The sequence below is a fragment of the Bactrocera tryoni genome, chromosome 5 (genome assembly GCF_016617805.1).
Source record: "Bactrocera tryoni isolate S06 chromosome 5, CSIRO_BtryS06_freeze2, whole genome shotgun sequence".
Lineage (NCBI taxonomy): Eukaryota > Metazoa > Arthropoda > Insecta > Diptera > Tephritidae > Bactrocera > Bactrocera tryoni.
Window position 1 is genome coordinate 51,460,525 of NC_052503.1, and position 24,083 is coordinate 51,484,607.

The following is a 24,083-nucleotide window of genomic DNA, read 5'->3' on the forward strand; positions in this document are numbered from 1 at the left end:
ACTGGAAAAATCATTGGCATAAGTGTATTACATCTGTTGGGGATTACTTTGAAGGAAACAAAATAAATATTGATTAATAATGAAATATTTTGCGTTTTATTTACAATTTCCTGGTACGTTTTTGTCACAATGTATGTTTTCATTCACACAATGTTAAACATTGTTTTCAGAGGCTAATACCTTTGACAGGTGCAATTCTTAGAGCTTTGAAAGGTGTAAAGAATCTTTATTTTGATTTTTTTCGGATAGTTTGAAAGAAGGTTGTGTTTCGATTTATTTGTGCAGATATCTCGTCAAGGTTTTCCTTGCAAGGACTTGAATTTTATCGATCAGCTTGTATGGCAGCTAGCCTTGGAGAGAAAAGGAGGAAACATCTCAGATCGTTAGACAGAATAAAACATGAAAGCCTGTTGAGGTTTTAGTTTTATGTTTCGCTCATAAAATAAGATCACAACAGTGAAGATAATACTCTTTTTTCGTGATTGGCATTTTGATAGCAATGACTAGGGGCATTATTATAAAAGTGAAGCTAAAAAAATGTGAGTTCTAAAATTCTAATTATTTTCTTGCGGTTTGCCTCATTATTTAAATAAATCCTTCTATTTTCCTATTTTTATAATTTTCATAATGGTAAACACAAAAAATTTTACAACTGTGATGTCGTTTATATACAAAGTCTTGCCATAAATTATGTTAAAAGTTTACAGTACAGAGAGCAAGGATAATTTCGTGGAAAAAAGTACCGTTATTTTGTTTTATAATCTGTATGTAGTATCAACTGATATAGTTCAGTGTTTGCTTTCGCTTTATAACAGCGGAGTGGGGTGGTAAAGAAAATAAGTGTGGAAAAGGCGCAAGTGAAATTTATGATCTTCTAAAAGAACTTGGATTTTCGAAGAATATTTATTTACCGCGATATTGATATTTTCACAAACGTCAACAGTTGGTGCCAGAAAGAAAACTTGTCGTCCTCACATAGTTTGAACCAATTCAGCCATAAAAACTGTTCGCGTAGACATTTTCAGAAATCTACGTAGAAAACAGAAACTTATGTTGAGGGAAATGGATATATCGACCACATCAATGTCAAGATTCATTTACGATGATCTCCACATAAAAGCATGCCGTCGGTCAACTGGTCATCTTCAGACAACGTGCTTGAAGCAAATTTGACTCAACAGATACAAACAGCTGTTACTGTGGCCCGTGGTCAACGACCGTGCAAAGAAAGTTCGCTGCTGAAGATATGTATTTTTTACTAAGCAAAACGACAAAATCTACGCAACAACTTCCGAAGTCGCAATAAATGTCATTCCAAAAGGTTCAATGTGCTCGGTATCCAACTGCTGTAATGGATTAGTCTTCCATAAAGCCGTTACGCTTCTTTACTTCTGCGAAAAAGACTGGGTCATAGGTGTACTAGCTGAATGGTATAAAAGGCGTGGTAAAGCATCTTTTCGATGGAAATCATTGGATCGTCCAGCAAGATTCTGCTCCAGCATACAAGGCAAAAATCACTCAACAGTGGCTTAAAAGTAATATATGCCCAATGAACTCAACTTTGATCTTCCCGACGGCCAATCGTCTGCAGCTCTAGTTTCAGTCTAGATTTCAGCTTGTTCCAGTGAAATTTGAAGAGTCTTAAAAAGTTCGTCAATACCAATAATAGCTGTGGGTGCTGTTATTGATCAATGGCAGAATCGTTTGAGACTTGTGAAAACAAGAGGTGATCACGTCAAACAAGATTCTATACTGCTCATTTAACATACACATTATTAAATTTAATTAACATTAATAAAAATGTATTAAAGTTTCAAGCGCAACGGTCTGAACTTGTAACAGAACTTATGGTAGGACTAATAAGTTCTCCAACGTTTCCTTTTGGGTGTTACAAGCTTCGTGGCAAACTTAATATACCCTGTTCAGGATATAAAAAATGTTTTCAAAATTTATATCGCTAGTCATACTTGTAATATACATACCTATGTATTATTGTGGTCTAATTATATTATACCAAAGTATAAATTAATGTTTGATTATTTCGTAGTATAAACATGATACGTATATCAGGCAGTAGAAGTGAGGATGAATATCTTATCTTTCTAGTTGAAATACTATTAGTAATAAGGTAGTCTGGTATTAAATGAGAGTTCATTTGGCATTACATAATTAATCTAATATTGATTAGGTACCTGCATATTTACAGAACCATGGAGCTTTAGAATATTTGGGTACAGATCCATATGGACAACCGTTATCATCACTGCACCATGCCCCTTTGCACCACTATAACCAATTAGCGGGCTTACGAACAACTCAAGATCAGCTTGGTATACACAGATCTCATAGAGAAGCGGAGCTACAAGGCCATGTGGTAAGTGCTCTTCAAATATTTTCTTAATCATAATACGTCATAGAGATATAACACACAACTTTGAAAGGATGTTTACACTAACGACTAACTCTTATAACAAAATGATTTAGCTTGACTATTCTCGCTATTTGGTAATTAGTTGAGGGCATCCTTCGCGGGATCCTTCTGAATACAAGGTGCGTTCCAAAGTAAACAAGACTTAAAAAAAAAACAACCGAACAAATGGATTTTTCGGCAAAAACAATTTATTTTATTCAAAATAGGCCGGTATGACGGCCAGTATGCCGGTGCAAGCCTTTTGAATGGCCTCTACGTCTGCATAACGCTTTCGTTTCAAGAGCAAATGCATTTTTCCGAAAAGGAAGAAGTCGCACGGTGCCATATCAGGTGAATACGGGGAGTGGTTAATGGTTAAAATGTGATTTTTCTTTAAAAAATCGGCCACAAGCGTCCTTGGAATGTTGGATTCTGAGGAATTTTTGATCGTCAGTCAATTTGTGCGGAACAAACCGTACACACACCTTTCGTAAGCCCAAATGTCAATGTTTTGGAGATGTTCAATTCCATTTCCATGAATTTCAATGATGATTTCGGCACAGTTTCGAAGGAATCTCCGGTGATCACGCATTTTGGTTGGCCCACATGTTGATCGTCATTTATGTCCTCACGACCACTTTGAAAACGTTGAAACCACTTGTGCATTCTGCTACGGGATAGACAATCATCGCCATAAACTTGTTTCATCAATTGAAATGTTTCCATAAAATTTTTACCAATTTTAAAACAAACAACCGATAACACAAACATACTGACACGTAAAACGCAACATCTTCACTTCCAATAGATGAAATGTCATGAAATTCTCACTGGACAATCGATAAAGTTAGCAGATTCTAACGTCAGCCGACATTTAGATGGCGCCATCAGGGGGCGCTAGATTCAAAAAGTCCTGTTTACTTTGAAAAGCACCTTGTATATTAAACGTCACAATAATAAATTATACCACAAGTACCCGATAGTTGAATTCGTCGGCGCTAGAATCCAACTAAATTTTGGCCATTTTGCCAAAAGGCATCAGTTCTAGGCAGAACTCCAAAACTTAAAATCTCAATGTAAGTATAAACTATAAAAGTTTGAATGAAGAAGTAAGGAAGGGCTAAGAACGGGTGTAACCCAGATTTTCATACTCTTGTAACCTGCCAGGATCAAAGTTAGGGAAATACCATCAGACGCATAAGGGTTGTAACTTATATGGGTTCTAGGGCAAGCTTTCACACGATTTTATCAAATTTAAGCACAAAGAGGCACCGTTATTAGAAAAACACTCCCTCAATTTTATTAAAATAACTCACACATTTACCGATATATATACATATGTGGTATAATGTCAACTGGAATTTCGAAAACCTTTCTATTAGGTATAAGGGGGCTAAGGGATTTATTGATCCGACTCAATCCACTTTTGGCATGTAGGCATACTATTATCAAAAAAGATTTACCATTTTCTATAATACTTGTATATCTCACACAGTGAAAGTATGAAATAGAATTTAAAATTAGGTTATTTGCGAGATCATGAGAAATAGCTTTTCACCGAAATGTGGGTAGTGCCACGCCCATTGTGCATTTTTGACCCGGCTCCTATAAAGACCTCTTGCATCATCCCAAATGAAAAGTTTAATGCCACGCCCATTTCTTTCAAAATATTTGGTTCACTACAATCACTTGTGCCAAATTAAAGTGTTATATCCTAATGTAGTGCTTAGTAAGTCAGTAGTCAGTGCTAGTAGTCAGTTCGTGTATTGAATAGAAAAATTTCACAAAACAAAACGATGTAGGCCAAGTTTTGAGAATTTTTCGCGAACTTCTTCTGTAGTGACTTCAATGTCATGAAACGTGTACAGCAACGCCAGGCCGATCAAAATATTTTGAAGCATGTTTGTCCTCAGCCACGTTTTCATGCGAAGTGTCGAAAAAGAGCTTTCAGAGCTTGCATTCGTCACAGGAAGTGTGCAGAATATGCGAAGGAAACTAAGAATTATGGGGTATATGTAGATCTACTTCACAGTTCTTCAACGTTCCCAATGCAGTAGTCGGTAACTTCTCGTCCTTTGATTTTTGCTTCTACCCAATGGCACTACCAGTGATCAAGTTCACATTTGAGCTTCAAATGTCGCACGACGTTGTCATTATCCAAAAGGCCTTTGAATCCATCTGTCAAGCAGTTAATAAGATTTTCCATTTTTTAGAAGCAACGAACTCAGTTGAAATCCATCCAATACTCCTCTAAAAAAGCACGTCTTCAAATCTTCGCCGATTGTATCCAACAGAGGAATGTACATTGAGACCCTGTAGTATTCTTCGCAATTTCTCACGTAGAAATTATCGTGTCTGAATGAAGGGATCGAAAATGCTTCACAGCTTTTTGTCTTCGATTTCGAAGCGTTACAAGCAAAATATCTATATATTTGATGACTATTACATTTAAAAATTTGGAGGATAAACCGCGGAGAATGTTACAATCCAACAGATCAAAGAAGGAGCTGAATGTATGTATATAGCATCTATTTCAAGTTCTCTATCAGGCCGCTTCGTTTCAAATTTCGCACTTTCAGTTACGGATCTTATTGGATTTATTAACAATTTACATATGTGGCTACAATTTGTAACTTCAGTGATGTCTTAGCATTATTTATTATATTCAAAAATGGGGCCAGTATTTTGTTTTGTTTCTGAAATAAAATCGCAAATTTCTGTATTATATTTCTGTTACCTTATATTTTTTCAGAGTAGAAAATTTATTAACAAACCGTTTGACCCTTGGCCTTGCTATATCTTAGCTTTATTGGGTTGAGCAATGTGTAAATTAAACCATATAGTGGCGGCATCCCACTTTTTTAAACTTTTAAAAGATAAAATTACTAGGGAGTATAATAAATTAAGAATCATTCATGAGCCAAAAAAATAAAGGTTCAAGATTTCATTAACATATCCATACTTACATGTATAACGGACATTTTTTAGACGTGCGGTTTTCAATGAGGCCTTTTTTCGGAATAGATCTTTTTGACAGCATTTTCTTGCATTTTATTATATTCAGTTTAGTTTATCATTTCATTATAAATATACTTACCCCGAAACCACATTTGCAAATAGTTGATGATCAAAAAGTCACTGTTTCATGTGCTCTATGGGCAGAGGAAATAATTGGTCGATATTTCTTCAAAACTGAAGTCGGCTATAATGTTACGCTCAATGGAGACTGTATTTTCATAGTTAATTATTTTTTCGTGCCTGAGGATTGGAGAATAACTGCAAAAAGCGGTGTCTTTCGGCAGGAATTTATTCGAGCCAGCCGCTGAGGACACTTACCCGTATTCTTTTTTTAATAAAGCTAAGTTCTTCTTGAAAAGCAATGTCTAAAAAACACATACATATTTATGTATAAGTAAGTTCTTAAATATTTATGCAGTGACGTGAAGATTATTTTCATGCCATAAAGACCGCTGTACTTTTTTGTTGACTGCATTCTGCGCTGCAAGAAAACATTCCAAACAAAATAGTTGAAATATTTTTACCTACTCCATTTTAAGGTTCATACTTATTAACAAGTTATTTATGGAATTTCCTTTGGGGTAAGTTACTTTGCTCGACTCGAGACCACTTCGTTGCATCACTTATAAAGACAAAACAATCACAGCTACTTAAGCGGGATTGGTTGGTAATTCACTTTTAGCAACCCTTAATCTTAAGCATTGATATTACTACTTTTTGGAAAAATTCCTCCACCAAATACTACCAAGGAGGGTATTTACTTTAACAAATATGAAAACTTAGAATCAAATGTACATTCAAACAAACATAAGTGCAAATATATAACGTTATGTGTACATGCGTACATGCACGTATGGAAATAAGAAAATGAATTTAATCTAACCAAAAACTGAACGTTACGAGACTCATAAAATATAGAGAAAGAAAGTTCCATTCACATTGATTTGTGGCTAGACAATATGTTACAATGTGTATTGCGTGGTACAACCATCACAACTTTAGTAATGCTCACGACCTTGCAACAAACTAACAAATATGGTTGTATTTAGTTTCTGACAAACAAGCTTCCAAAAAGCCCATGCAGTTTTTTCTTTATATATTTTGAAAAAATATTGCTTGTTAGTATAATCATAAAATATGATCCATTTCAAGGTTCCCCACATTTTTAAAGAAAAAAACACAGAAACTTCAATTTTAATGGGGAATGTTTATTATCACTCGAAAGAACATTCTTTGGCAATTATTTTTTGAGGATTGTCTCTTACAAATATTGGCCGTGGCTTCGTCTAAGATGTTGAATCTAATTTGGATGACTCGTTCAAGCATTTCGACTGGTAACTGGCGAATGACATGACGTTTTGCTCCAAGACCTGAATCGAAGCGGTATTGTCCGCATAGACTTTAGACTTTACATATCACCACAGAAAAAGTATATCATGGCGCGATAACAGTCGCCATTGACGGTTACGTTCTTATCCGTATCATTTTTGAAGAAATATGGAGCGATGATACCACCGGCCCACAAACCACACCAAACCGTTGTTATTTCTGTACGAAATGCCAGCTCTTGAATTTCTTCTTCAAATGCTTGTCTGTTTGCCTGTTTACATATCCATTGAGCCAGAAATAGAACTCAGCACTGAACAAAATTTGGCTGGAAACCGTCGGATCTTTTTAGAACTTTTCAAGAGCCCATAGAGCGAAGCGATGTCGCTTGGGAAGGTTGAGCGACCGCCAAGTGCACAAGCTGTATTTTATACGCCAAGTCGTTTTATACGTTACTCTCAGTGGCTGCGAACGGCGCGAAATGAACTCTACACGATCTTAGTGTACACTCTCAGCTACGGCTGATTTTCTTCACTGCGTGTTGGATGTGGTCTATTCGGTCGAATATTATCCAATAGTGAATGCTCAAGATGTGTGATGGTGCTGGGAATAGTACGCTTCGTAGGTCGATTATGTTGACCATAAGTTGAGCGAAACCCATTCTTTGCAGAACGTGAATTTTCATAATAAAGTTGAACGATTTGCGCTGTTCAGGCGTAAGTCTTCCCACGGTGAAATGACAAACAATACTGAACAAAAATAGCATGACAGCTTGACACGACTCACGCGTCATCTGTCAAAAAAGGCTATTGAGAAAAAAACCTTTACTTGGTTCACCCGTAATATTAATAATATACATCTCCCCATCTGTCTCGATTTGTTCTAGGTATGATAAACAACCGTTAGGTGAACAAAACTATTAAATTCTTTACCAACATGATGTGAGAGTGTGAAAACAGCTCGGCGAGCATCAGATTTAAATTATGCAATCAGTTATATTTTCTATCATGTATTTTTGTCGCTTGCTACGGGACCGCTTTCGCATTGCTTCAGAGCAAGGTTTCCAAGATCAACCTATTGCAGGTCAGTTTCTACTCTCCCTGCGTCCAGGGATGTCTACGCTGTTGTAACCAGCATCAAGCTATTTGGCTCGCATTCTATTGACTCTTATTCTCTCTATTGCAATCTCTGCAGTAGAACTGCGTCCATGACCCTTTTTTACTACGTAGCCAGTCTTCGTCGCCGGTTATCATTTTTTCCACTAAATTTTTCGAGAGTTGAGTTGCTCAAGGTTGTTTTCTTAAGTTCTTCTGTTTTCCGGCGGCACTTACAAAAAGGTATGCAAACTCTGTTATATTCATTATTTTCAAAATTACTCAATAACGGCGCAGTCTGTTCGCTTAGAAGGTTGTGTGAAGGAGGTAAATATGTAAATTGTATTCTTAGACATGGATTAATGAAGAAATCAGTGTCTTCATTCATAAAAATAGTGACAACTTTGCATTTTTTTGTTGTTCATGGGATCAGAGTCCCATACTTTTGAACACTGATTCTTATGTAAAATTTAACGAGGAATCAATGGGAAAGTCAATTTTAAAAAAAAGCTGATGGAAAAGCACAAATAATGGGACTTTTGGGAAAAAAAATGTTTTTTTTTTCGGATTTTGAGCGACAACTTTGAACTTTTTTTGCTCTTCATGGGATTAGAGTCCCAAATTTTTGAACACTGATTCTTATGTAAAATTGAACGAGGAATCGAATGAAAAGTCAATTTTGAAAAAAATTGGGGGAAAAGCACAAAAAACGGGATTTTTGGAAAAAAAATGTTTTTTTTGGATTTAGAAATTTTTTTTGGATTTTGAAAATATTTTTATCAGAAAGCTGAGATTTTTTTTACATAAAATTGGATAACTGCAAAATTTTTTCACTCAATTTTGAGGTCGTTAAAAAATAAAAGAAATAGTCATTTTTTTGTTTGATCTCAATTTGAATTGCGCGCCAAAAAACAATGGAACAACTTTGACCACTAAAAGGTTTACAGATATTCTTATTTCGGTCTATATTATGATATTCTAAAGTTTCGTCGAAATCGGAGAACCACGGGTACAAAACCATGTCGCCAATTGATGGAATGGCCCATATACATATAGAAAAAAAAGTTATAATAATAACTAACGAAAAACTAAAAGTGTGCCATGCTGATATACTTATAGTATAGCTAATTATAGCATTAACAGCATTAGTCGTTGAACATGTTATCAATGTTTCTAATGTACCTCTAAGTTATAAGACAAAAATTCAGAAGTGTACATTTCTTAAATTCAAATTTCAAAAATATTGTTTCCAGGCGCAGCTGTCTCATGGTTTCCCATACACAGATAGACGAGCAGATTATGGTAGCACTATATCAGGAGGCGCCACACATGGTGGTAGGCTTGCTCACGAACATGATCCCTTAGCTTTGCATCAAGCACTACAGAATGCCGTTGATGATGTCCAAAATCCCGGTATAGATGACAATGTCGCGTTTATGTCAGATCTACCTCTAATTAAAAGTAAGTATTATTATGATCGTTTCCCAAGATATATAGTACAACTCAGTTATTATATGCTCATATGAACATCTTCAATCTACGTGTGCTCTAGGACAAAAGTCGTTATACTTTTTATATTATATACACGGTTTAAATATTATTTTAATGAATGAAGTTTTTCGGTTCAAGACTAAAGTAAAAAGTAGATTAACTATATAAATATTTTAAGATATTTATGTATACAATTATAACAAACTACTATACTAGCAGCATAAGCTATTTAACACCAAACAATCTGAAATTTCTGTAAATATCGACAGTGTAAAATTCGGCACAGCGAAATGAAACCACGAGTGCATTATGAAATTGGAATAAGATCCGATACACATTGTTCACAATAGCGCAGTCGCATGCACTCTTCCTTATGTATTTATGTTGTTAGTGTACCATACATATATATAGTATTTATCCTCTTGAAAGTGGCTGAAACTTGGATGACATTTGTATGAGGAAAAGAGGAATGAACAAACACACACCTGGAGTTAGATTCCTTGTTGCTTCATATTTCACAGGTATTGTGTAATAGAACCCCTACCGATCTTCGCACACTACTAATTGGCATAATTATATTTAAACAAACGCCCCAAATATTATTTCATTTGTTCATATACATATATATTTATATGTACAATGGACGTATCGTCACATATGTTTATACTTTTACTCGTACATTGGCGTATTCATCCCTGTGACGCAAGCGACATGTTCAATTTTCATTAAAATACACTCACCGCTACAGAAATATGGTATATACACATTCAAATATGGGTGTAAATATCTAGATACTCTTGTGAATAGCAAGTTCAATGGTTGTATATGGATTTCAATTTGTCCACTTGATTTTAAAATGTTAGCTAATCTTACGTCGGAGTCCCGTCGGAGTCGATTTAGCTGTGTTGTCGCTGTGTTTTGTTTTGACTTTGGTTCAAGATTCCCAAGAAAGCATACTATACATTTTGACAAAAAAGCATTCAGAAATTGTAATTAAATTCCCCGGTTAAATGATATTTCAAATAATGCGACCTTTTCAACTGATGCAAATATTATAAATCGATATGGTGCTTGAAAATATAATATATGACAGACAAGTGTCAGAGAGACGGCAAGAAAGCTCGACATCGCTCCCGAGTACGTTCTGCTCGAATTGTCCCGGTAAAACTCAATTTTTTCAAAAAAAAGTGCTGTAAACCGTTTTTTTTTTGGGCATGCTTGATCGTGCGAATTCCGATCCCACATTCATGGAGAGCATTATAACTGCCGATAAGTAATGAGTCTATGAGTTTGACATGCAAACAAGTCAACAATTATCGTAATGGATGGAAAAACGAGCCGAAACCAAAAAAATCACGCCAAACCCGCTCAAAAAGGTGATGTTCATTGTTTTTCTTCGATACTCGTGGTTTGGTGCATTATGAATTTGTTCTGTAGGACAAACGGTCAATAAGGAGTTCTATTTGGCCGGATTGAGGCGTTTGCGTAAGAACATTTGACGAAAACGATTGGAATTGTGGAAGTACAATTGGATTTTCGTGCGTGTGATTTTTTCTCGTTTCTCAAACTGAAATTGCCACTCCGTGGAAATCGTTTTCAGTCGATCAAAGATACTCGTATAAAACATAATTCGCTGAAGGACAGAACTACCTTCGGGGCACGTCCAAAGATTTATTAATAGTTACGATAAGTTTTTTGCCAAAGTTTACACTTAGCAATCTCTATCGTGGATGTTGCCTAAATTTTTACTTGTTTTGGAATACACATACTAGCTACATTTAATATTTAGTTTGCTATGCGCTCAATTTCGAAATTCGAAGGAAATGAAGACGATTTTTAGGCAAATTTCGAAAATTATATTATTATGAAAAATAATTTTTACTTATGACTCAAACTTTTGAAAAAAAATAGTTTAATCCAACAGACAGAAAACAATATAGTTTTTTTAAGGCAAAAAAATATGATCATATTATGAGTTTACCAAAAGGGGATTATGTTTAATAAACTTTTCTCTTTATATTGTATCTCATTAAAGGTATTAAAAGTGGGAAAGAGCTTGGTAATATCGGCTCTGGTTCACCTAGTGAGGTATTTTGTGCTGTTCCGGGACGACTTAGCCTTCTATCCAGCACGTCCAAATACAAAGTAACAATTGCTGAAGTTCAACGAAGGTTATCACCACCAGAATGTCTAAATGCGTCTCTACTTGGCGGAGTTCTTCGAAGGTTGGTAGCATAAATATTTTCTTATACACTCACCTAAGTATATCTTAATTTGTTATATTCTCAAAAGATGTTGCTAAAAGTTTTGTTCATGTAAAGGTTGTTTGTAAATCGTAAAGAAGTCAATGTACTTGTAATAAGAGGGTTTATAAAAAAATATTCATGATGACGAATTGATTTCCGAACAACAGGCATGACATTGCCCACTTTTAAGTAAAATCAATTATTTTAGTAGTTACTCCACTAATTTGTATTAAATTTGGTGCTTAATAATATCTTTGTCGAACTATAACTATAAATTCCATTAGATTTTGTTCACTATAAAATATTAAAATCAGGGACCAGTGAAGATATTGAAAAATAAAATGATCGAAATATAATTTTCAAGACCCCATTACATCTACTATATAAGATATTTGATGTAATATAGTTAAGAATGAAATCGGACCGCAAATTATTGAGTATAAATGTATAGTGATTTCCGACTGTTTGGTAGAATTCGCATGGAATATTTAATGGGCATGTTTTTATACTCTCGCAACAATGTTGCTAAGGAGAGTATTATAGTTTTGTTCACATAACGGTTGTTTGTAAGTCCTAAAACTAAAAGAGTCAGATATAGGGTTATATATACCAAAGTGATCAGGGTGATGAGTAGAGTTGAAACTGAATGTCTGTCTGTTCCGTCCGTCCGTGAAAGCTGTAATCTTGAGTAAAAATTGAGATATCGTGATGAAACTTGGTACACGTATTCCTTGGCTCCATAAGAAGGTAAGTTCGAAGATGGGCAAAATCGGTCCACTGCCACGCCCACAAAATGGCGGAAACCGAAAACCTATAAAGTGTCGTAACTAAGCCATAAATAAAGATATATAAATAAATAATAAATTCTGAACCATTCAAAATAAACCATTCATGAAACAAATAGGACTAATAAAAAGTATCACAATGTTAAAATTGATTTTTATAATTTGGCACAATGGATCGCATTAGGGAGGGGCATATTTGGAGGCAATTTTTTTGGAAAAGTGGGCGTGGCCCCGCCCCCTACTAAGTTTTTTGTACATATCGCGGAAACTACTATAGCTATGTCAACCAACCTCTACAGAGTCGTTTTCTTCAGGCATTTCCATATACAGTTCAAAAATGGAAGAAATCGGATAATAACCACGCCCACCTCCCATACAAAGGTTATGTTGAAAATCACTAAAAGTGCGTTAATCGACTAAAAAAAACGTCAGAAACACTAAATTTTACGGAAGTAATTGCAGAAGGAAGCTGCACCCAGGCTTTTTTTAAAAATTGAAAATGGGCGTGGCCTCGCCCACTTATGGACCAAAAACCATATCTCAGGAACTACTAATCTAATTAATTTTACAGTAAATTAAAAAAATATGTAAATGACGTATAATGAAATCTCGATTATCACTTTATCATGCGAGAGTATAAAATGTTCGGTGACACCCGAACTTAGCCCTTCCTTACTTGTTTTAAATATAATGTAGTTTAGCTCTGAATATTAATGAAATCGGACTAGATCTTATTTGTGTTCCCATACACCTTGTGTAGGGTTTCTCAATAAGAGTGCTACAAAAGTTTTTTCTATAAAACAAAAACGGTTTGGGATATCAATGAAATTATTTATTCCCGTGAAAGTACATTCGATGCCATTATGTATGGAACTCGATTTCTTTTGTATGGACACCGCGAACACGCTTGCAGAATTCCAGACGCTGAAACCAATTTGCGACGGTTTTCAAACATAAATCGGCCGATACTGGTGCAATTTCAAGTTCAACACAGGAAATAGTCTAACGGCGTCAAATCACACAACCGAGGCCACCAATTGACTGGGCCATTTCGCGTTCATCAAACTTGATTTTCAATAAATCGATTGTGGCATTCGCTGTGTTTCCAAGTCCACATCATCCAATTCTGACCAAAAATATTCGGTTATCATTAAGCGATAGCGATTCCCATTTATAGTAGCGTGCTGGTCTTGATCATCACGGAAGAAGTAAAAAAAAAATTTCATTGATGGCATAGTTAAAATTATATGACATAGAAGAAATATTCACCGTTTTGTTAGATAACTTGTTGCCATTTTGAAGATAATTTCACAATGCTACTTTCATAGAAATCGTGCATAAGCAAAACCTACCAGCAAATCAATCGCCAGACATAGATAGGACCAGATAGAAAACACTGATTGCTAGGTTTAAACTATAAGATAGATGCATAAAAACATCCCATCCAAATTCCCGCAATTTCTGACGAGTTACTATCAATGTGTGTGGCCTGGCGTTGTCCTGATGGCACACAAATCCTCTGCTATTGCTTAAAGCTGACCACTGCTGGACGATTGCTTACTTCAGATGGTCCAATTGTTAACAGTGCTGACGCGAATGAAGAGTTTGGCCGTAGGGGAGGAGTTTATAGTATGATGATTCCATGTTAATCCTGACATTCAATTTTGGCTTGATCTCCATTTACGCTGACTCAATCCCGTTTTTGCTGGACGTTGTGGTAAGTTACCATAAGCCATCCACTTCAGAAATTAATCGAATTTATTTACATTCAACAACGATTCCCAAATGACCGCCAACCTTGTTGATTTCGGTTGTTTTTTCAATATTTTAGGCAATTTTTTTATCAGAGGTTTAGTGGAACGGATCACTGAAACCAAAGTAGCGAATGACCTCTACATATTTACATTTTCAGCCTATTGCCTTCCGTTTTATTTGCGTATATTTCGTATTTCGTTGAATTCGTACAAGAGAGTATGCATATATCTTATTAAAGGATAGGGATACCACTATCTTCAATGCTACCAAGTTTTGTTTTGCATATTTTGGATCAGTTTTAGTATTGAGAACGGTTAAATAACAAATGAAAATACAAATTACAATTATGGAAATTTATAGAAAACAAAAATATAGGATTCTAGCAACTTTTTTTTATCGCAAGAAAAGAATTTGTACTAACTGCTGCCCTTTTGTTTAAGAAAGTGGTACAGGTTGCTCGAATCGCTGGGGAGTAACGCTTGACGTGTCGAACCCAGCTGTAGATTACTAAAGCCATCTATTGAAAAAATAATGGATTTACATTATATAATGAATAAAGAGATATGTGTTAGTTAGGTTGATCCATATCCCGGACGTAAAACAAATTTTAATAATGAAACTTACTGATGTTAGATGAGTTAAAGAAATATGTACATATGTATATGGAATTTTGCGTTTACAAGCAACAACATGCAACTACTGAAAACATTTCCTTCTATACTTACAAATTGAGCGAATAAAAAAAAAAAATCATTTGAATATTAAGATTCTTTATTTATATATATTATGATATTTTTACTCTTATAGAGCAAAGAGCAAGAACGGTGGACGCCTACTAAGAGAAAAGCTTGAAAAAATTGGTTTAAATTTACCTGCGGGAAGACGAAAGGCTGCCAATGTCACATTACTCACGTCCTTAGTAGAGGGCGAAGCTACTCATCTGGCAAAAGATTTCCATTTCGTTTGTGAAACTGAATTTCCAGCTCGTCAGCTAGCCGAATACGTCATTAGACATCAAACAGAGCCCCAAGAATCATATCGCAGGAAAGAACTACTTATTCATTCACAGCAGGTAACGCTACAACTTGAAATAATGTACATATACAATTTTTCGTTTTCTTAGTTTTTGAAAATAAAAATAAAAATAAATGTCTTATAGTTAGATTAGTGCATCCCTTACTGTCCGAGAGCAGCTACATATTAAAAACCATAATAACTAAGTGGAATTAAATAGTGGTTTTCCGTCTATTTTAATATGAGTTTATCCCATTCTGTTATCACTAGAACCACTGTTATGACCCTCATATAAAATTATATATAGTATTTATGATGAATTGGACAAATTATATGTTGATACATTTTCTTGTTATATATATGTATGTATATCCCAATAAGAAGAGATGTCAAAATTCTTTTTGGACCATAATTCAGTTCTGGTAGTATTTATACCATATTATTTATACAGAAACCATAGCCACTAAGTTAGTAACACCCAAAATATATACAAACATGTGTATATTAGTACTTCAATGGTCAGCCTGAAGAGCTGAGTCGGTTTAGCCACGACCTTCTGTCTGTTATAAGCGAAGTATTCCCACAGCTTTTTTCCCAATGGGTATTCCAAGTGTAGCCAGGTCACTACCGAACTCATTTTCTTCGCTTCTTTGCCCAACCTGGAAAAAGCAGAACTGCGCAGTTGTTATGGCCAATGATATCGATATGAAACTCGAATTATTTTCTCCAAGAGTATATTGGCGAGCACGAAAGGGAGTCGCCATGTCTGAAACCTCGTTTGATATCGAAATCCTCGGAGAGGTCCCTCCCGATCCTGACGGAGCTTTTGGTCACTTTACACAGCCGTATTAGTTTTGCGTGGATACCAAATTCAGACATCGCGGTATATAGGCAGCTCCTTTTCGGCTGTCAAAAGCAGCTTTGAAATTGACGAAGTGGTGGTGCGTGTCAATTCTTTTTTCACGGGCCTTTTCCAAGATTTGACGCATGACGCATGGTGAATATCTGGTCAGTTGTTGATTTTCCAGACCGGAAGCTAGACTGATAAGGCTCAATCAGTTTTTTGACGCTCGATAGAACCTAATATGCGTTGTTGAGGAGGCTTATTTCAAGGTAGTTGACGCAGATTTTGACATTTCCTTTTTTGTGGTTTGGGTAGAGCACACCTAAATTCCAATCGTTGGGCATGCTTTCGTCCCATCACATTCTACAAAGAAGCTGATGCATGTTCCTTATCAGTCCTTCACCTCGTATTTGAATAGCTCGGCCGGTAATCCATCGGCCCTCGCCGCTTTGTTATTCTTCAGACGGGTAATTGCTATACGAACATCTTTACGGTCTGGCAATATAACGTCTGCTCCATCGTTATTGATTGGGGAACCATCTCTTGGTGTTATGCTTTCACTGCCATTTAGCAGACAGGAGAAGTGTTCCCTCCATAATTTCAGTATGCTCGGGGCATCAGGCACTAGTTCACCTCTGGGCTTCTACTTTTAAGCTATAAGAAATTTACCTGTGATGGATTTTATAGCATTTTTCTTGTTTTTGTTTACAGTCATTTACGAAGTTACATTTTTTAAAAATATTCTTATAAATAACACTACATATTTTAATTTTGTTTAATGTATGCAGATAACAAAGGAACTAATGCAAGTACTTAGTCAAGATCGCACAACACAATACGGCACGAGATCACAACATTTACTGGAACCTTCTATGCAGCGTCACCTTACACACTTCTCTTTGATTACTCATGGGTTTGGATCTCCCGCTATAATGGCCGTACTGCATGCTTTCCAGGTAACGATTTTCTACTTCGTTAAAAATATATGTAAATGATTGATGACTGCATACTAATGGTACTCTCTCTCAATTTCAGACTTTTCTCAATGAATCACTCAACTATTTAGATAAATTATATCCTTCAAATAGTGGCGGCATGGTGTCCTCCTCGCTGGACAAAAACAAAATTGATAGTGACAAGAAATGATAGGCCGGGTTTGCTTTATTTTATTAAACACAACAAGAAAAACGTTTTAAACGAAATAAAGTATAAGTTTAAGTAAAGTAAATAAAATATTAGTTCATCGAGCGTAATTTTAATTTTAATATTGATTAAGCCGTTATTTTTATTATTAATTCGTAATGTATATGCATATGCAGTTATAAATATACTATTTGTTAATAATTACAATTCTGACACATACTTATGTATATACTTATGTATGTATGTATAGATACATATGCATAAATATTCCTTGAAATACAAATTAACTGTAGTTTGTTTGTTTTTTGAAAGAGTTTTTGAAGGTATTTTCCGCACATATGTATGTACATATACCCGCCAGTTATAATATTTTGCTGCGTAAAAATTAAAGGAATATGAGAAACAACAATAACAATTATTAGTTAAGGTTTTATATAACAGAAGTTGTAAATAGATTGGTTGATTGTCTAACTTTAAGACTTCGGTGAAGTTATCGTCTCAAAACAAGAAGTGTTAAACACATGTGTTTATACCTTTCCCTCATAAAATGCCTTGAGTATATGGTTTAAACGAGTGATAAAGAGATGCTCAAATCTCATGTCATTGGAACTGTGAGCGTAAGTCAGTTTCTGAACATTAAAAGTTAACTGAATTCAAGAGATTTTGATGTTTCGCAATTGGAACGGCTGAACGGCAGCCAAATTGAAATTCTACCAAAAATATATGTTATCGGAGAGATTTGCTACCGCCGTTCTAAAACACTAATAAACAATTTAAAACAATAAAAAATGGAGAAAACGCGTAATTAAAATGTATTTGACCAAATGGTTTCTGATGTGATGCATCGTAGTATTAGTTTTCAATTGGAAATGTCTAAAAACATTAATTAAATGTTTAATAACAAGGTTAAATCACTTGATATTGTTGTTGAGTTGTTTTAATATACCACAAAATCGTAAAAAAAAAAATATTTAAATAGTTTCTCCACATATAAAATTGCCAACATATAATGATTTGTAATCATAATAAATATTGAGCTTTTAATTTGAATACCCAAACACAAGTATTTTGTCTGATCTGGCTGCAATTCAAAATGTTTTAAAAAACGCTAATTTTGAGGCGCACTGGAATAAGTTGAGCATCCCTTTATCGCTGGTTTAAACTTTGTAGGACGCTCCACTCCTTGATCAAAAAACTTCAAACGCTCATTCTAACGGATGTTTTTTTAGGCGTGTCGTTCATTTTTTGACAGCTGTTACCTGATTTATACTCAATTTGATTTGCCATTCCATAATGAGTAGATTAACTCCGAAACAACGTTTACAAATCGTGAAAATGTTTTACCATAATAATGGTTCCAATCACCCAGATTAGTCAATTATTCGAACAAACATTGATCGGTTTCGCACCACGTTGACTCAAGTGGATAACGCGCTTTGCTGCGGTAGAGCATAGTATCGAAGAAAGCCCGAATTCGTCCATCCGTCATCACGTGCAACATTTGGAGTTGTGCCCATTCACTTTATGGAAGATGTTGCGGAAGAATCTTGGTTTGCGAACTCACAAAATCCAACTCGCGCAAGAATTGAAGCCGAACCCCCGTTAAGCTCTTCGCACGTTCGGCGAATGAGTTGAAAACAAGATAGCCGCCGCTCCCGATTTTCGCAAGAAAGTTTTCTTCAGCGATAAATCTCACTTTTGATTGAATAGGTCGATTAATAAACAAAATTTTCGCATCTGGTGTGATTAAAATCCACAAGCCATTGTTGAGACGCGTTAAGTTTCTAAAAAAAACAATCTATGGACATAGGTAATCACAGGACCACATTTCTTCAAAATTTAAGCCGCCCAAAAGATTACAATCAATAGGGAACGCTATAGAGTCATGATTTATGACTGAGTGCGCTAACTCTCCTTGTAGGCCTGTGGCGTGGCCACTAAAATAGTGCGATTTAACACCAATATTTATTGGAAGAGAATATTCAGCGCGTTATTGCTGACATACGGCCCCAACTGCTGCAAAAAGTGGTCGAAAACTGAACCTATCGATCTTTGACCTTCGACTCTTGCCTTTATAATAAAGTTTTTTCTGTTGAAAACCACATGTCTCATAAAATCATCATTTATTTGTACATAGTATTCTGTAAAAATGAATCTTTAAATCCGTCTAATCAGAGTCACTCAACTTAAGCCTCCCTTTTAACGCATTTATTTATTATAGAAGAATATCCCAGTATTTAAAATTCAATGGAGATTAGTGTCTGCCTTTACAAAACAAAAATAAAATATCTGGCTGGTTAATTATAGATCAATTCAATTATTAAATGCATTAAATTATTAAATAAATAAGACTTGTATATATATAATTATATAAGTATGTAAAAATAAAATAAAAACAAAGGAATTAATGACAAACAAACAGAAATAAAGGCGCCATAAGTAAATTCTAATACAGGTATCCCTCGAATAACACGGTTAATTGGTTCCGTGTTAATCGAAATCGTGTTATTTGATACTAATAAATCATACAATTTTGGAGATACCGTTCCGTGCTATTTAAAACCGTGCAACTCGAACCCGAGATCCATACAAATTTGTACATTTGGTTCCAAAGATTAATTAAGAAAACATTAAAAATAAGAACAAATTTTTTTTTTATTTTTAGTTATAAAATTTCAGTTATATAAAAATAACAAAATTCATTCAATTTAGAAAAGTGAAACTTAAAAATTTAAAAGTTAAAATTTAATAAACGCAATAATTTTTAAATTACATATGTTCAACGACTGATTCAAATGCATTATTGCGTCATACTACAAACAGTCGTTCGAAGGAAAACTATACTCAATTTTTAACAGGAATTTTCGCGACTTCGTGTAATTCGAACTCCGTGTTATTCGAGGGTTGTCGCAATTTTTAACCGTGCTATTCGAGATTTCGTGCAACTCAAGTACCGTGCTATTCGAGGGATGCCTGTATAAATTCTATTACAACATTACAATAATTTAATATACATATATTTCCTTGTTTGTAAAATTGTTTAGTATATGATTTTGAATTATATATTAATTTTTTTTTAATAATCAAATTTGTTAAAAATAGTTCAGCGACAATCTTGAGCTAGTATTTAATTATGTGAATGGAGATATTAGCTGACTTTAGCAAAAAATTGTCAACTTTTCAAAAATGAAAAAAATATAAAAAAAATCGGCCCACTCCGGGATTAGAAGGAATAGTTGTCAAATTAATTGAAGTTGTTTTTGAGGAAAAAAAAACAATGGCGAACTTACCAAAAATTACGATTTTACTTAAAAAAAACCGATTATTTTATATAATTGATCGTGTTAAATTTTTTTTGTGTATTTTTTCGGAAAGTTCATTCAAAAACAAAAATTTAAAAAAAAGGTCCCCAAAAGTCAATTTCTACAAAAACTATGGCTATTTGAAAATAAAAAAGCCATTTTTTTGAAAAAATTCGGAACTTTTTTGAAGTTGGACAAAAAATTTTGAAAAAGTTCTCAAAAATGTTTTTCAAAGGGTAGAAAAGGATGGTTAAGTTTCAGCAAAATCTAAAGGGGTCGGGATCAAAAGTGGTCGATTTGGTATGGAATACCCCATATAGTACTACAGTGACGTAGCTAGGGGGAGCGAAGGGGGCCGTCGCCCCGGGCGCAACGTCTTGGGGGCGGCAAAACGATCTTCGCTGTATTTTAATATTCAGAAAAATACTTCCACAAATTGTTTTACAAAATTTATTATAAAAGATACACTCACAATGTAATAATCTGAATAACAATGAAAAATATTAATTTTGACTCGAATACTCTTCAGTCTTTGAATTAGTCTAATATCTTTTGGCTTATATCTTTCTTAAAAATAGTGATAGAACTTAAATATGCATTTTTCTAGCTTTGTCTAGCGACGTGTCACTCTCATAGTTAACCTATGCTTTGAATGTAACAAATACTTTTATTTCTCCAAATTTTCAAAAATGGTACTTAAAACTCCAAATAGAACACCCTTGGCCCCGGGCGCCCACGTCACTTGTACTATATGTATATACATATATTGGATTTATGAGAAAATATAACAAAGAGTATGATGATCAGAAGCTTACTTTAGTTTAAAAAAAGCCTAAGTAAGATCAGTGAGGATAAACCTACTGGAAAAGAAATATAAAGTAACAAAAATTAAAGAAAAAATAATTTACGGGCTATCTGAATTGAATTTTTGAGGGTTATCTAGAGGTTATCTCAAGTCAGAAAAAGATTTTATGTCAAAATTCAAAGAACCAAGTTATTAGATTTTATATTTTTTATGTATACTAAAAAAAATATTTCACGAAATTTGGTGGGAAGTTACCCTTTCATAACTCAAATACTATTTATTTTATTTTTTTTGGTTTAAATTATTTATTTTTACACCTTTATTTTGACTTAATATAGGAAAAGAACGCTTACTATAAAATAAACACTTTTTTTTTAAAGTGGGCTAGCTATTTCTTTCATGAAATCTATAAGTTTCGAGGGTAAAAAATACATTGTGAGAAATAAGTACCCGCAAATTGTTAATAAAACACAACATATTTTATTATTCATCAATATGTATTTTGTCGCCTTCCATAATCCACACCAAAATACAGTCCTCGAAATATTTTTCATAAGCACTTTTTGGATGGCCTTCAGCTCCTTCAACGAATTTTGTTTTATCTCTTCGATCTATTGAAAACGGGTTCCATTCCGATAATTATTGACTTGATTGCATGTCAAACTCATAGTCAAATAAGTCCAAAGAGACCTGTTTACGGTACTCATTATGAAAAATATTCAGCTTTAATCGGACGAGTCGAGTAAGAACGCGTTTTATACCCAAAATATCCACCATAATCATTCGAACGGCCTCGCCAGAGATGTCGATCTCTCTTGCCATCTCTCTAACACTTGTCTAACGATTTTCAAGCACCATATCCTTCACTTCACCATCTCCTTCACTTCTTAAATATTTTATCACTATCCACTTGTATGCTAAACAAAAGAGAAATGGAGCAGTTATGTATTTGAATTAATACCATAAATTTTTTTAAATATTTTCAACAACAAACTACTTAATTATTAAAAAACAATATAAACACATTTGCAAAAAGTTGTGGAACATACAACATTTTTTTAACAAAAATCCAATATGTATCTAAAATGTATTTAATTTAAAATTTTATATTAGTGGAAATTAGAACGGCAGTCAAATTTACTCTATGATAAATGCTTTTAATTCGTCGCATGTGTGTACTTACATACATACATATGTATATCTATAGATGTGTGTTTGGGTCTGATATAAGTCAGAGAAAAAACCGACCTTTATCAAGTATCATATATAATATCATACATATGTACTGTACATATATATATATTTTTAACTAAGCACATTAGTGAAAATGCTTTAAACTATAGGTATGTCCATGTGAATGCATAGCTAAATTCTAAATTAAAAGTTTTCAACTAGTTTGATAAGTAGTAAAAATAAAGAATGTATATCGTACTAAATGTATGTATTATTGCATAAGAAATTACATTTGGAGCACTAGCCGATAATGCTACTTTTTCCAAATTAATACATATATACTTAGCCATAGTGATCTATAAGTAATTTTTTAGATTTAATTTATCTTCAAAATCATTTTACAAAAAATAAATATATTAAATGTTTTCCAAACGAATTCGCAGTTTTTATGTACAGTCATGGACAGACACTTTGAGCATATAATAAAACGACGTTTATTAATAATATAAATATAAAACAAATTCAAATTTTTTATAGTATAACATAAATTAAGGAAGAAGTAAGTTAAAAATATGTTTTCAATAGTTTTTTTTTTAACTATTCAGTTTCCAATTGTATATTTTGGTTAGGCATAGAAATATTACAGTAGACCGCTTCTGTGGAAATTAAGAAAATTTAATAGAAATGTTATGTTTTATTGCTTTTAAGTGCTCATAACGTTAATACTTTGTAGTCTGTCTACACTTTTCCATAATAGCTTGGCATCATCGTCGCAAACTCTCCACTAACTTATGGGGTTACATGGGTTTCCTCGGGCAAAAAACGGTCTTTCTTAAATAATTGTTTTTACATACTTATAAAAAATGAAATATTTTAATGAAACTTTTTTTTATTTAAAAGACTCATATTTAATAAACATTTTGTAAAATTTTCAAAAAAAAAAAATATCAAAATGGCAGTCATTACGACGCCATTTCCGGCAGTCCCTCGGAAAAAAAGGTGCATCCGCGTTGTCAGCAGAGCTTCTTTCAGGATCATCTGAAATAAAAATAAAAAATACGTGTTTTAGTAAAGACAATAAACTAGGTATTGGACGAAGGAAAAAAAATTAAAATTGGATTTTTGGCAGACGTTTTTATAAAAAAAATGCAAATTTCGATGAAAATTTCTCGACTTTTTTCTTTTAATAGTTGTATTTAAAAAAATCCTTCGTTCAAGACCTTGTAAATGATATCTCGAAGACCTGTGTAAAATTTCACCAAGATCGGTTGAGTAGTTCGCAAGAAATCTTGACAACCGACTTTGAAAACATAGTTTTGAGAAAAACGCGTTTAAAGATGGCGCACTTAGCCTAGCTAGCCTCGAGCGCTCAAGTTCTCAAGACTGTATCTCCGAAACTATTAGTCGAATCAACTTGAAAATTTAGGACAATATTCTTAGATTTGTTATAGAATTTAATAAGACAAAAAAAATTTTCGATTTTTTGAAACTGTGAAACCCATGTAACCCCTTATGGCACCTACTGAGTGGAATTGCGTACCATGCCTCTTCGATCCCAGTCCAAAGTTTTTCAGCAATCTTGATTTTTTTCTTAGCATCGATTCGAATGCAAACTTCCACGCTACTATCGTGCTTAACGGTTTTTGTGGTGTATGTGGAGTTATATTCCTGATATCT

At 34.1% G+C, this 24,083-nt stretch overlaps 1 protein-coding gene across 6 annotated transcripts in view; it reads left to right on the forward strand.

Annotated features, from left to right (window-relative positions):
- The window catches only part of LOC120778618 (transcription factor AP-2-epsilon), a 108,663-nt gene extending 91,409 nt beyond the window's left edge, over positions 1-17,254 (forward strand). For 3 of the 6 annotated variants that reach the window (XM_040110503.1, XM_040110501.1, XM_040110502.1), the window contains exons 3-8: positions 2,207-2,374; positions 9,102-9,309; positions 11,375-11,564; positions 14,933-15,197; positions 16,772-16,939; positions 17,019-17,129. In XM_040110503.1, coding sequence (XP_039966437.1) covers positions 2,207-2,374; positions 9,102-9,309; positions 11,375-11,564; positions 14,933-15,197; positions 16,772-16,939; positions 17,019-17,129 — 1,110 coding nt within the window. Of the gene's footprint in view, positions 1-2,188; positions 2,375-9,101; positions 9,310-11,374; positions 11,565-14,932; positions 15,198-16,771; positions 16,940-17,018 lie in introns of all 6 variants that reach the window. The other 3 variants (XM_040110500.1, XM_040110499.1, XM_040110498.1) reach the window with 2 other exon arrangements.
- Positions 17,255-24,083: the final 6,829 nt, after the last annotated feature.